General features: G+C 37.7%; 1 protein-coding gene across 3 annotated transcripts in view; it reads right to left on the bottom strand.

Annotated features, from left to right (window-relative positions):
• BRWD1 (bromodomain and WD repeat domain containing 1) overlaps nucleotides 1-15,037 on the bottom strand; it is a 120,993-nt gene that overhangs the window by 73,497 nt on the left and 32,459 nt on the right. For all 3 annotated transcript variants that reach the window (XM_021070989.2, XM_021070988.2, XM_084992149.1), the window contains exons 10-17: nucleotides 14,719-14,789; nucleotides 12,261-12,361; nucleotides 11,142-11,182; nucleotides 10,219-10,317; nucleotides 6,770-6,920; nucleotides 6,439-6,573; nucleotides 2,076-2,204; nucleotides 1,659-1,884 (exon numbers count right to left, since the gene is read on the bottom strand). In XM_021070989.2, coding sequence (XP_020926648.2) covers nucleotides 1,659-1,884; nucleotides 2,076-2,204; nucleotides 6,439-6,573; nucleotides 6,770-6,920; nucleotides 10,219-10,317; nucleotides 11,142-11,182; nucleotides 12,261-12,361; nucleotides 14,719-14,789 — 953 coding nt within the window. The remainder of the gene's footprint in view (nucleotides 1-1,658; nucleotides 1,885-2,075; nucleotides 2,205-6,438; nucleotides 6,574-6,769; nucleotides 6,921-10,218; nucleotides 10,318-11,141; nucleotides 11,183-12,260; nucleotides 12,362-14,718; nucleotides 14,790-15,037) is intronic.

Consider the following 15,037-nt stretch of genomic DNA (forward strand, 5'->3'; position numbering starts at 1 on the left):
ATATTTCAGCACTCTTTAAAACAGCCACAAAATGGAAAAAAGCCCAATGTTCTTCAGCTGTTAGTGAGTGGATAACTGATGGTATATCCACACAGTGGGTGCAAGAATAAACGACTGATACTTCCAACAACAGGAATGAACCTCAAAAACACCATGTTAAATTAAAGAAGCCAGACACAAAAGACTATGTATTAAACGATTTCATTTAAACAAAATTCCTTAAAAAGAAAAAATCAAGGTAACAAAATATAGTACAAAATATAACAGTCACATTATATGGGGCCAAGAGAAGGGAGAGAACAGATTCCAAAAGGTCCAAGAGAACTTTTGGGGGCACTGGAACTGGAAAAGTTACCTATGTTGACTGTGGTGAGGATTACACGACGGTTTAAAATTTCTCGACTCACCTGAACTGTACACTTAAAAATGGTAAATTTTGTTATGTCTGTGGTATACTTCAAATCAATTAAAAATATAAACATTTGAAAGAGTAAACATACAGTAATTCACATTAATCTTCAACCTTAAGGTGATTCAGTTTCGTAAATCAATCCTCATCAAAACAAACAGAAGCATCTTTCTTCTTTGCTTGGTAATATTATGGAAAAACACCGTACTGCTATGAACAAATACAAAATAAAAACAACAAACAAACCGCTTTACTTGCGTAGAACAAGCAAAGTACAAGATGGGACTGGAAAACCCTGGGCCGGAAAGGAAGGAAGTACTCAAGGAATGATGGGGACTTGAGAAAGGATACGTACCTCCGCCTGAGGAGACCCTAATAACCAAACCCAAGGGCAGGAAGAACTAAACATGATAGTACCCACCACATAACATCCGTAAGTTCCCACTAAAACTTACTAGTAAACTGTATAAATAAATGACAAGAGTAACAGATGGCCAGCTAATGATAAAATGCAGATGCAACAATAACAGAGTTATCAGACAACCTTTTTGCAACCTTCGCGATAAGTGACTCAGGCAAAAACTCTCATTGGATCCTAAAACTCAGAGGTAGAGTTCGACAAGGACTAGGTTATGTACATCAGACACTCCCACAAATTACTTATTAATTACAAAGAGGAAAAAAAACCTTCACGGTGGAGAAGACACCTGGCAGACACCAAGTGTTCAAAGCCAACCCTACCAACAACCGGAAAAACACAATCACAAGCATCCTAGTGCGATGCTCCAGGAAGGCTACAACATTACCGATGTTATGTTCTTCCAAAAATGCATAATCTGAACTTAATCAACAACAACTAATTGTAATATGCACTCCTAACTTAAAAGCTTCCATCAGAGAAGAAACAAACCTGTAACAGGCATTATTAGGGTAATGAAATTTGATTACAGACCAGATTTAAAAACACCATTACGTTAAGTGTCCTAATTTTGATAATGTTAGGATTATAAGAAAGCGTCTTTTTTCTCAGAAACTATACACTGATGTATTTAGGGGTAAATGGACATAAGGCCCAGAACTTAAGTCTCAAAAGGTTCAAAACAACCATCTGTATCTAGAGAAAGAATAATTAAAAATACTGCAAAATATTAAGGAGTGAATCTGAAAGTACAGGTGTTCTTTGTATTATTACTTACATATTTTAAATAAAAAATTTGGGGGAAAAAAAAAAAAAAGACTTGGCACTTACTTGTTGCCACGTAGCCTAGCTGTGGCACCAAATGTTCATCTGAAGAATTTTCTCGGCCTGGTACTAATCTCTGATACTTAGTTGGATGAGGATTTCCATCCACATCTACTAAGAATGGTGGAGGCATAAGGTGAGGAGCTTGCTGAGTTTGCTCATCTAAGACATAATTATTAGAATCTCTAATCAGTGGTCGATAGTCAGTATGGAAGAACATCTGATCGGGAATCTAGAAAAGGGAAGTTCAGATTGAAATTCTGAGGTTTATACATGTTAAAGAAAATAAATTAGCCAGTTAGTTTTAATTGGAAAGACCAAAAAAAAAAAAATATATATATCAAATCAATACACCTAACCTATTTTCAAAACATCCTTTATAACTGTTTATTTTACATACGATAAGAAAGTATATGAAATGACCTTTTCATATGGCTTGCTGCATCCAAAACCAAATATCAGAAGGTGACCGTGAGAATCTGTACAGGCAAAATGCTGTCCATCCTGTGAAAACTTACAGTCAAATACAGCTCCATGTCCTTGTCCTTCAATCTAGGAAACACAAGGCGAAACATTTATGACCATTTCTATCCAAGAGCTGTTGTTGGAGTTCCCGTCGTGGCGCAGTGGTTAACGAATCCGACTAGGAACCATGAGCTTGCGGGTTCGGTCCCTGCCCTTGCTCAGTGGGTTAAGGATCCGGCGTTGCCGTGAGCTGTGGTGTAGGTTGCAGACGCGGCTTGGATCCTGCGTTGCTGTGGCTCTGGCGTAGGCCGGTGGCTACAGCTCCGATTCAACCCCTAGCCTGGGAACCTCCATATGCCGCGGGAGCGGCCCAAAGAAATAGCAAAAAGACAAAAAAAAAAAAAAAAAAAAAAAAAAAAAGAGCTGTTGTTATATCAACTTCTTGAAACAAAGTTTTTTAACAAAATTTTAATTAAAACACATTTCAGTATTTTTAGAATATTCATTTTAGATACCACTAGCCTAGAAAAAAATCCTAAAAGATATTCTAAGAATTAGTTCTCAAACTGGGCAAACAAAGGATCATAAAAATCAATCCAAAGTGAAGGCTTTCTCTACTTCTTACAAGTTAATACAACTTCATCGACTTTTCTCTTAAAACATAACAAAAGGCTTTTGATTAATAACCTACAAGGGAAATGATTAAAGATTAACAGAGTTTAATATCTGTGAACTAAGATCAACACTTTTATGGAGTTTAAACTTTCTACTTGGATAACCGACCACTATACAAAAGTTGTACTGCGGAGTTCCTGTCGTGGCGCAGTGGTTAACGAATCCGACTAGGAACCATGAGGTTGCGGGTTCGATGCCTGCCCTTGCTCAGTGAGTTAACGATCCGGCGTTACCATGAGCTGTGGTGTGGGTCACAGGTGCGGCTCGGATCCCGTGTTGCTGTGGCTCTGGCATAGGCTGGTGGCTACAGCTCCGGTTTGACCCCTAGCCTGGGAACCTCCATGAGCCTCGGGAGCGGTCCAAGAAATGGCAAAGAGACAAAAAAAAAAAAAAAAAAAAGTTGTAATACTACAAAGTCTCAAGGGTGTGTATGTAAATGCCTGTATAAGGAACTACCTTATTTCAAACTGCCACAAATTTCAGGAAGGATGCCCTAAGTGCATTATGAATGGTGCCTTAAAACTGTTTTATTCTTGCTTTTTAAAGTGTAAATTATATTAGTTTAGCATTATCAATTTATACTTAAATGAGCTATTTAACTTAATATGTAGAGCTATGTGTATTTGTTGTCTCAGCCTATAACTGCCCAATAATTAAACTTTAAGACAAGTTAAATCAATGTTGGTAAAAGCAATCATCCACCCACTAATTGCCAGAACAAACTCACATACATGCCTAAATACCTGCTTGAAAACCAACATTCACTACTGCTCTACCACACAGGAATGAGTAGCAATTAACAAAATGGGGAAAAAAAAAAAAAAAAAAGTTAAAGCACTGGGATATTAGGGACCTACTGAATAATGTATGTATACAAATTCGCATTCCTTCGTAACATAAAAAGGAAAAGAAAGGATAAATATTTTCCATCCTATTACACAGATTCAGCCACAGCGTCCTCTGAAGAGCCCCCTCCACAGTAGGCTGACCTGCACCTTGGCACCACCTCACAGCCCTGGTCTGAGACCTTCAGTCCAAATGAAGCAGAGGTGGAAGGGGAGACCAGAGCCCTTGGCTGGCAAGGCGAGGATGGTGGCGGCTACTCTCCTGTTGTACATGTGGAGCTGCACCAAAAGCTTTGCTAAGGATACCTGCTGAGGACGTTTCCCCAAATGGGCAAACCTATCTAGGCAGAGAGCAAGGCAGCCTCTGGTTTTCACCTACAGTTTGAAGAACTCTACACAATAATTCATGACAAAATACAACCTGAAGCTGTACCTGGGGAACACTTTAGAAGTGTCACATGAGTACTGACTGCGCATTTAGTGAAACGGTGCTTTGTCTGTGGTTTACAGCCCTAAGTAATTCATCTAGCATTAGAGAATCAGGAGACACTCAGTCAAGCAGGAAGGGTTAAGCACTCAGTATTCAAGGCAAATTTCCGGTGTCTCAATGGAAATAAGATCATGTTGCCCACTTGAGGCTTTTTTATTCTTTGGCTTAGAAGTTATTTAGCTTATATTCTGTTTAAAGTCTGAATTAATGTAGTTTTCTGTTTTAATAGACTGAATTTAGTATGTAATGTTCCCATTGAGTTTTAAAGGATATTTAAGAAGATAGAACTACCTATGAATTTTGAAGCCATAAAAAAAAATGAAAAAGGCTTAGTTCATTTTTTTTGAACTAATATATATAGCTAATGATATGTTTAATAGCTAATGATGTATTTCAGTCATGCTATTTGAGTTGTTTCAGTGTATTTAATGTTAATAAATAGATACAGACATAACTAATGATGTATTTCAGTCATGCTATTTGAGCTGTTCGGTGTATTTAATGTTAATAAGTAAAACCCTGTACTTTGAACTCTTTGTTTAAGGAACTGTCAGCTCTAAGCATGTTAGAATTAAAATCTGAAGGTTAAAAAAATGGAATACATGGACTAAGACGGTCTTCAATCAAAGGTCCGAGAACACTCATCTGTAATATGCTGCTATACTACCTCTAAAATGAACTATACTTTGATATGGACCTCAATATAAACTGAAGAATAATTTTTATAAAACCTATCATATACGTTTATGTGTATATATACCTAAGGTCTTAACAAGTCCCTTCACACATTTCCCTCAGAATTTATCCTAAGGAAATAATCAAAGATCTACATAAATAACCATAAAGACAAAGTATCACTGCTGTGCCTTTTTTTTTTTTTTTTTTTTTTTTTTGCCTTTTAGGGCTATACCCACAGCGTATGGAACTTCCCAGTCTAGGGGTCAAATCAGAGCTACAGCTGCCAGCCTACACCACAGCTCATGGCAATGCCAAATCCCCAACCCACTGAGTGAGGCCAGGGATCACACCCACATCCTCATGGATACTAGTAGGATTCATTTCCACTGCACCTATTTTAGAAACCACTTAAATACTCCATGATAGTAAATTAAGCATGTAACTCACATTTTTCTAAAGCTGAATTTAGTCAAAAATATATCTGTAGAGTTCCCATCGTGGCTCAGCACAGGTTCAATCCCTAGCCTTGTTAAGTAGGTTAAGGATCTGGCATTGTCAGGAGCTGTGGTGTAGGTGGTAGATGTGGCTTGGATTCGACCCCTAGCCTGGGAACCTCCATATGCCACACCTGAGGCCCTAAAAGTGTGTGTGTGTGCTATAGGTCACAGATGGAGCACAGATCTCTAGTTACTGTGGCTGTGTCACAGGCCGGCAGCTGTAGCTCTGATTCCACCCCTAGCCCAGGAACTTCCGTATGCTACAGGTGCGGCCCTAAAAAGGAAAAAAAAAAAGTGGAAAAACATTCTTTACACAAAATGGAAAGAACAAAACTATATGCAAAAATGTCAACTAAGAGGAGTTCCTGTTGTGGTGCAGCGGAAACAAATCCGACTGGGAACCATGAGGTTGTGGGTTCAATCACTGGCCTCGCTTGGCTCTGATTCAACCCCTAGCCTGGGAACTTCCATATGCCATATTTTCAGCCCTAAAAATAACTAAATAAAAATAAATAAACAATAAAATATTCATATACAGAAAGAAAAAAGGCTGAAAAAAAACAATGATGTTTGATTTACTGAATACTATTTAATTTTCTATTTAACTTTTTAATGGCCACATCCATGGCACATGGAAGTTCCCAGGCCAGTGACTGAATCTAAGCTACATTATTTTTTAATTTTTATTATCAAATATTTTAATAAATTGGAATGGTGAAAAGCTGCATTAATTACCATAATCTTGCCAATTTAAACATAGATAGGACACATTCACACATACACACAAAGCTTATCTTCCCCTCATGTGAATCAGTTACAGAGAATTTCATACATGTATGGCTCTCAGATATTTATCGGTTTTGAGTAGTACCCTAATTTCTAAAAATATGTCAGAAAAAGAATGTACACACGTATATGTGACTGGGTCACTCTGCTGTACAGTAGAAAACTGACAGAACACTATAAACCAACTAAAATGCAAAAAATATTTTAAAAATAAAAACACTGCAACAATAAAAATAAAAAACAAAAGTATAAACTGCCAAAACACACAGGCTGGTTTCTGGCTACATTTCATTATCCATATATTTGAATCAAATGCAAACATGCATGAAGACACATCTCACGCCACTTACCATATTAAAATAATGTTTCATCTTGGTGCCTTTTGTGATATCCCATATAAATATGCTGCCATCATGTCCTGCAGATAACATAATTCTGGAATCAAAGGGATGTGTCTCCAAAACAAATACTTCATCAGCATGTCCCTTTATTCAACAAAGTCACATAGTTAAGGAGGGTTTGCAAGTTATAAGTTTAAAATTAAAACCCCGTATTGTCACAGTCGCTAAGAGCTTTTAAAAATGTATTAATGACTAATTTATACATTAATATGCAAATTTCTATCCCTTTGACAATATAAATAAAGTTTATCATTCATTACATTGTATAAAAACTACCTACCAATAAGTTATGAAGCAGCTGTCCGGTATAAGAATTCCACACTTTGAGGACATGATCATTCACAGCTGTGACAACAATGCTATCATTCTGATTCCAAGCTATCATGGTCACTTTGGGTTTCATAAACTTTTCCTCTTCCAAAGATAAATCTCTAAGAAAAAAAATACGAAATGTGCAATGCTGTATGTGTAGGAGGCTATACAATATACACAATCCTTCATCAACACAAAACTATCTAAAGTGATCCAGCTCATGTCTACATCTTATCAACTCCACAGGGAGTTAGTTTATCACATGTGACCCACAAGAGACTCTCTATACACAGATAAGGGCACACCCTGGGAGGGGATGATTTGGAAACCGTTTTAGAGACTGGATAAAAGCAGACTTTAGAATACCACCACTGCTCATGAAAGCAACCACCACTACCTCTTTTCTATTTTTTCCTCCTCCTGGCCCCAAGCCCTACCAGTAATACTTTCAACTGCTTCTGTCTCCAGAGAAGATGACAAAAAAGTTCAGGAAGACAAAAAGAAGGTAATTCACCTTCATATCCCAATGTCTAGGAAACTGAGAGACTCTCAACTTGCTGAGCTATAAATGAGACCAGATTCATCTCTTTATATTCCCTACAGAATGCTCCTACGGGTCCTTTGGCAAGACTGGTCTTGGATACGGTGTTTTGCTGCCTTTATGAAAGCAATATGCAAAGCTTCTGTATAAAATATAGCAGTCAGCTATACACAACAGGAGGGTGGAGGAAAGATCTAGCTGCTTCTAAAATCAGAGCACATGTAATGAGGAGTTCCCATCGTGGCTCAGCGGAAACAAATCTGACTAGTATCCAAGAGGACACAGGTGCAATCCCTGGCCTTGTTCAGTAGGTTAAGGATCCGGTGTTGCCATGAGCTGTGGTGTAGGTCGCAGACGCAGCTTGGAACCCGACTGCTGTGGCTGTGGTATAGGCTGGCAGCTACAGCTCAGAATTGACTCCTAGCCTGGGAATTTCCATATGCTGCTGGTGTGGCCCTAAAAACAAAAATAAAAATAAACATAAAATGAATATATTTTAAAGAAACAGCTACAACAATATGGAATGAGTGCTATGTAACAGCTATCTATGTAAGCACAATAGAACACAAATGAGAAAAAAATTCTAGTTATCAGAGGAAGTGTAACTTAAGATACAAAATGGAATACAGGCTAAGACTCCACGCTTCACTTAAGGAACTACCAGACATAATGCCTTTCATCAAGTTGAACTGCCAAGATTAAAACACTGAAACAGATATATCCATCAATTCTTACAGATAAAAAAACACTGATTTTCAAGATCTGAAGGAGATAAAACTTTAAATGAGAAAAGAATATTTCCACCATGAGGGGACTTACAGGAAAGGTTTTCTCCATGAAAAGAGTATGCAACAAAAAAAAAAAAACTAAAGAGTTTTCAGTCTCATTTAAAAAACTTTTGTTCAAGTTTTTACACTGATGTTCCTATCTTGCCTAATAATTTTTCATATATGAAAAAAAATTTTTTTCATAGATGAATATGATTTCAAATTTTCAACTGCTGTTCTTTCATTTCAATTAATCAAGGATTGAGAGTACTCACTTTCACACTAAGATACTCCTAAATATTCAGATATACTATTTTTAAGTAATTGTGAACAAGGATTATCAGATTTCTATTATGTATCCTTTCTACACTCTAACACAGATCATTCCACAAAAATATTAATATCAAATTTATTTTGAAACCCAAGACAACAGAGACATAATAGAGTTAGAGTTAATTTCCCCTACAATTATTAAAAATAAAAGCAGACATGAGGATTTCCAAAAGATAAAATGTGTAACATTTCTCAGAAAAACAGCTAAGAAAACTGATATGCCTACTCCAAACCAGGCAGTGTGCTGGAATTTTTTTTTTTTTTTTTTTTTTTTTGTCTTTTTAGGGCTGCACCCAAAGCATATGGAGGTCTCCAGGCTAGCGGTCAAATTGGAGCTATAGCCGCCAGCCTACTCCAGAACCATAGCAACTCGGGATCTGAGCCGCATCTGTGACCTATACCATGGCTCACGGCAAGACTGGACCCTTAACCCACTGAGCGAGGCCAGGGATTGAACCTGGGTCCTGATGAACCCTAGTAGAGATCACTAACCATTGAGCCATGAAGGGAACTCCTGGAAATTTTCATCATATGATTTAAAATTGCCAAGAATATTTAGATGAGGAAAGAGATTAAAAAGTATTAAATGGTGTTCTCAAAATAATATAGCTATAAACAGTGTTAAGTGGTATCTAAGCACATGTCTGACTCCAAAACACCTATCTTTCTACCACCTGTACTGCCTCCTAATTATAAAAACACAGGAGTTCCCGTCGTGGCACAGTGGTTAACGAATCCGACTAGGAACCATGAGGTTGCGGGTTCGATCCCTGCCCTTGCTCCGTGGGTTAACGATCCAGCGTTGCCGTGAGCTGTGGTGTAGGTTGCAGACACGGCTCAGATCCCACGTTGCTGTGGCTCTGGCGTAGGCCGGCAGCTACAGCTCTGATTTGACCTCTAGCCCAGGAACCTCCATATGCCACGAGAGCGGCCCTAGAAATGGCAAAAAGACAAAAAAATAAAATAAAATAAAAAATAAAAACACAAAAAGGCAATGTATTTGAAATGTGTAATACCTATCCTGGGATCTGCTAAACTTTCTGAAAGATGCTCAAATACCTGAGAGCTGGATGCTGGAAGAGGAGGAGAGCTGGACAAACCTGCCTTCAATGCCATGTTACCAAAGCCAAAATTCTAGCATGCAAAAAATCGTTTCTGCTGGCGTCCGATTTTTTTTAAATCTAAACAATAAAGTATATTTGCTTGCTTTTTTCACCAGACCTAACTACAAGTGACTTTTTTTTCTTTTTCCCCATTGGCTGCCCCACATCATATGGAGTTCCCAGGCCAGAGATCAGATCTGAGCTGCAGATGCGGCAACACCAGATCCCCAACCCACTGTGCTGGGCCAAGGATCGAACCCAAGTCCCAGTGCTCACAAGATGCCACTAATCCCGCTGCACCACAGCAGGAACTCCACAAGTGATTTTTTATAAATTCCAAAAATACTATCTTCAGAAAAGTAGAATTTTCTAAAATTTCCACACTTTATATACTTGAGTTATTTTTACATTTTCTTAAAAATTTTTAAGTGTTTTTAAAAGCAACTCCTAAGAGGAAGTCAATGCTTTGAACAAGAATAGTTCTTCCCTATATAACTGTAAGCATATATAAGATTTAATTATCTGTATGTCAGACATGCAGGAGGCAGCCATTCACTTAGACTGCAGCTCTTCTAAGAGGTGGCCGCCACCCCCTGAACAAAGAAATCAACCAACCAGAGAGCAACCAAGTACTCATGATACACCTACTTATAGGAAGAACATCTCAACTTACCCTGAGATTCTGGTAGCCATATCTAGTAAGATGCTTCTCCATTCTAACTGTTCAAATCTCCAAATTCGTGCTGTTCCATCTCTGCTACCACTTAAGAAGCTTAAGATAAAAGAAAAATATCTTCGACTCACATACATGCCACAAAGAGCTATCGTTAAAATCACAAGCAAAAAAAATTTAATAAAGCTATCTTGATTGCAGGTAAATTTACATGTGTTAATTCTAAAAGACAGGGAATTAGGGCCTATATGAATGGGGAAAATCTGGTTCGTTATGATTTACCTGGCCTTATTAAGTAAAGCTCATTTCAAACTCAATCATTAGCTTGTCAAATAGACTGAATTTTGTGTAAAAGAAATATGTGGAGGGGGGGTTAAAATAGGAAGATTACATACATATGTATGTAAGAAACAGTAAAAGCAAAAGCCACTCTAAACATTTTAACTCTGAACTCAAATTAATTCATCTGGCCATTGTGTAAAGATAAATTAATCTATTTAATAGAGTGTTTAAAAGTGCACTGTAGGAAAGGCACCTGATAAAGACCATGAAGACCACAAAGAAGAATGAAATCTAAGTGATGATTGTGATGCAGAATGTATCACAGTGATTGGTTAGAAAAGATTCTTTTTAACTACTCAAAAATCAAGGAATTTCATTATCTTTACACCCAATTTTCCTATAAATCAAACATTCAACCAATAGTCAGCTAAAGGAGAACTACTCTGGTCAGAGAAGGCAGCAGAAACTACAAACCTAAAAACTTCTATTTCATTCTCTGTGCCCGCCCCCAGACACTTTTCCTTCAGTTATTACATTTATTAACAAGTACCTGCAATATGATATATACCTGCAAAGAGATACATTAGCTATACTAACAGGAAGCAGAGTATATGTGCCTAAAAACACAAACACACACTTACCGATCACCATTGTTACAAAATTGGATACTATCAACTTTATCCTAAAGAGGGGAAAAACCAAACACAAAAATAATCATCCACAGAGTCTGCAAACGAAGAAAGCCCACTCAGTTTAGAGCTAGAAGCACATTTGGTTTAAAGCAAGAGATTTATTTTCACTTGTGCTACTGAATCACACCATCCAAATATGTACTGTGTGTTTAAGTACAAAGAATCTAACTACAAATCTGGTAAGACTAAGATACATCTCTTGTGCCAAAGATAAAACGCATGGGGTAAAAAAGAAGTCTTGCTTCTAAAATTAAATTAGGAGTACTGCAGTCATGGCTCAGAGGTAACCAACTCGAACTTGACGAGCATGAATGAGGATGTGGGTTTGAGCCCTGGCCTCGCTCCGGGGAATCTGGCGTTGCCATGAGCTGTGGTGTAGGTCGCAGATGCGGCTCAGATCCCACTTTGCTATGGCTGTGGTGTAGGCCAGCAGCTGCAGCTCTGATTCAACTCCTAGCCTGGGAACTTCCATATGCTGCAGTCCTAAAAAGCCAAAAAAAAAAGAAAAAAAAAAAAAAAGCCAAAATCAAAAAATTTGTATTTAAAATTAATTACATCAATATAAAAATTGATATGTGATCAAAATATAAAGGTTTAAATAGCTGAGAACAAGGCATATTCACATTGATGATTATGTGGAAAAAGAATAAAATTTCTTCTCCTTTTAAAGTGATTTAATCAAGTAAGTTCATAGACGTTCCTACAGGAGTTCTATGAGAAAGCTCTATGAAAAGATGACCTGACCACTGATTAGTATTTCAAAACACTTGAGACTTATCTTACTACACATTAATAAAACGGCATTCTAATTTCATGAGTTGGTTAAAATAAAAAGGCCTAGCATGAACCCAATTATTATAAGCAAAAGTTTGGACTTAAAGCTGAAATAACCACTGCAGAATATTTGCACTGTAAGGTGCCGAGCTGTCAGTATCACCCTTCACCTTCGAATGCAATTCCTCCTACATTTAAGTTAAAATTAAGATCAATAACAATTTCCCTTAGCAATATCTGACTATGTACCAACAGAAATATTATTAACAATCTACACAAAATGTGAATACTTACAGTGTGGCTTTCAAGTTCTGCGATTTTTTCAGGTGTTTCAAAACCCAAAAAATACATTCTGATTACATGATCAGTACTACCTGTAGCTAAAAACATACCACCTGAAATAAAAATTGTAAGGTTTAAAAATCCAGTTTGTAACAAATATCAGAACCAAATTTCTATATTAAATTAAGCAAGATCTCTATGCCAAAACTAAATTTATCTCAGTAGTGCCATTTTCTAACTCACTATAAAAAGATCCTTAAAAATTAATACAACAGGGAACTCCCATCGCGGCTCAGTGGAAACTTCCATGAGGATGCAAGTTCGATCCCTTGCCTCACTCAGTGGGTTAAGGAACCGGCATTGCCATGAGCTGTGATGTAGGTCGCAGACACGGCTTGGGTCTGGCATGGCTGTGGCTGTGGCGCAGACCAGCAATTACAGCTCCGATTCGACCCCAGCCAGGGAACCCCCATATGCCATGGGTGTAGCCCTAAAACAGACCCAAAAAAATTAATAAACACAATGTGATGACATGATTTTTAGGAAGAAATATTTGTCTTCATCCTTGTGTTTGGCAGAACTTCTACAACCCTGGAATTTTCTAAGTGAAAAGACATTGGTGTCTTGATTTGTATAAAAACCCATTTCAACACCAGAATTTATGTTAATGAGGTAATTTTTAGAAAGCATCTATGGGCGGGGGCTGACTCTCAGGGGAGCCAACCATGTGATGAGAAGGCCGGGAGAGAGCTGAATCAATCACATATCCAATGATTAATCAACTGTGCCCATGTAAGGAAGTCTCCATAAAAACCCAAAAGGACAGGGTTCGGAGAGCTTCCAGGCTGATGAACATGTGGAGATTAGAAGAGAATGGCAAGCCCAGAGAGTGTCTTTTTCCACATGCTGCATCCTATGTATCTCTCCCATCTGGCTGTTTCCAAACTATTACCTTTTATAACAAACTACAATCTAGTGAGTCAAGTTTTCTCCTTCTGTCAGCGGCTCTAGCAAATTAATCAAACCCAAGATGGATATATGGAAACCTCTGATCTACAACCCATCAGTCAGAAACGCAGGTGACAAATCCAGTCTGAGGTTGGGGTATGTGGGGAGTCTTGTAGGACTGAGTCCTTAATTGGTGGGATCTCAAATGATTCTCTAAGGTAGGCAGTATCAGAATTGAGTTGAAGTGTAGAACCACCAGCTGGTGTTGGAAAACCGTTTCGTGGTGTTGGAAAATAACAAAACACACCACACGCACACACCAGAGTATCACACCAAATTAGTCCGAAAAAGACAAATATTATATATTGCTTACAGGTGGAATCTAAAAAGTGATACAAATAAACTTATTTACAAAACAGAAACAGACCCTCAGACACAGAAAACAAACTTATGGTTATCAAAGCGGAAAGGGAAGAGAGGGACAAATCAGGCATCTGGGATCAGCAGATATAAACTACTACATATAAAATATAAAAACGAGGTCTTACTGTATAATACAGGGAACTATATTTGATATCTTATAATAAACTATAATGGAAAAGAAAAAATACTAATACTTTATGGCCTTGGGTTCCAATTATTTCTGTCCAATTGTTATGCTAATACCAAAACTTATTAAAAACAGTGGTTTGTACTTAAAAAAAAAAAGATGTTGCCACTCTGAAAAAGCATTTATAACCCTAAACCTAGCTGTGGAATATAAAGTTTACTTGTTGAAGTTTTCACAGACTTCTATGGGGTAAAAATCTTTCGTCTTCTAAAAACAAAGGTTAGGAGTTCCCATCGTGGCGCAGTGGTTAACAAATCCGACTAGGAACCATGAGGTTGCGGGTTCGGTCCCTGCCCCTGCTCAGTGGGTTAACGATCCAGCGTTGCCATGGTGTAGGTTACAGACGCGGCTCGGATCCTGCATTGCTGTGGCTCTGGCGTAGGCCAGTGGCTACAGCTCCGATTCGACCCCTAGCCTGGGAACCTCCATATGCCGCGGGAGCTGCCCAAATAAATAGCAAAAAGACAAAAAAAAAAAAAAAAAAAAAAAAAAAAAACAAAGGTTAGCACACAAGTTCACTGTACAAAAAAAACAGGGAATAATTTCACAAGATGTATGGAAAACAAATTTAAACTACCCAAAAAAGGAGTTTGGTTAAAAGAAAATCACAATCTCAGTTCATCAGCCACAAGGGGCACATGGCACAGGAAGTGCACACACGGACACAACACCATAAGCCTCCTTTTTGGCAGCTCTCTCTCCTATCACGGCTCTGATTACTATGAGAAATCAGAGAAAGGTGCTCAATGGGGGAGTAAAGACAAGAAAATGGCTAATTAACACACCAGATTAAATCTAATGAAATCAACATATCATTTACCACCTATGTGACAAAGGCTCTTAACAATAATGTGATCATTCAATAAATGCTAAAATAAAACTAAGGGAAAAAAACCACTAAAGTCATCTTACCGACACTAAAAGAGGAACAAAGCATTTGAACGCCTGGTCTAGGCTTTTCAGTGAACTTCAGGGGACGTGAACTTTAAAAGAAGAAAATGTTGTTTTAAAATACATTAGTTTAGCACATTACCACAGTTTAGATACCGGTTTTAATCTAGCATATTTAAATACTATAATCTTATTTCTATAGTACCTCATAGCGTACCAAATATGTTACAGGCAGATGGATTTTAAAGGATTATCCAATCCCCAGATTATACAGATGTTGGTACACAGAGCAAAATACTAACTCCAGTTCAGTAACTGAGGCAACAAAACTTCAGATAGT

Source organism: Sus scrofa, chromosome 13 (assembly GCF_054392235.1).
Source record: "Sus scrofa isolate SSC_HxYL_T2T_F1_AM1 chromosome 13, Sscrofa_HxYL_maternal_Yorkshire_Landrace_v2.0, whole genome shotgun sequence".
Taxonomy (NCBI): Eukaryota; Metazoa; Chordata; class Mammalia; order Artiodactyla; family Suidae; genus Sus; species Sus scrofa.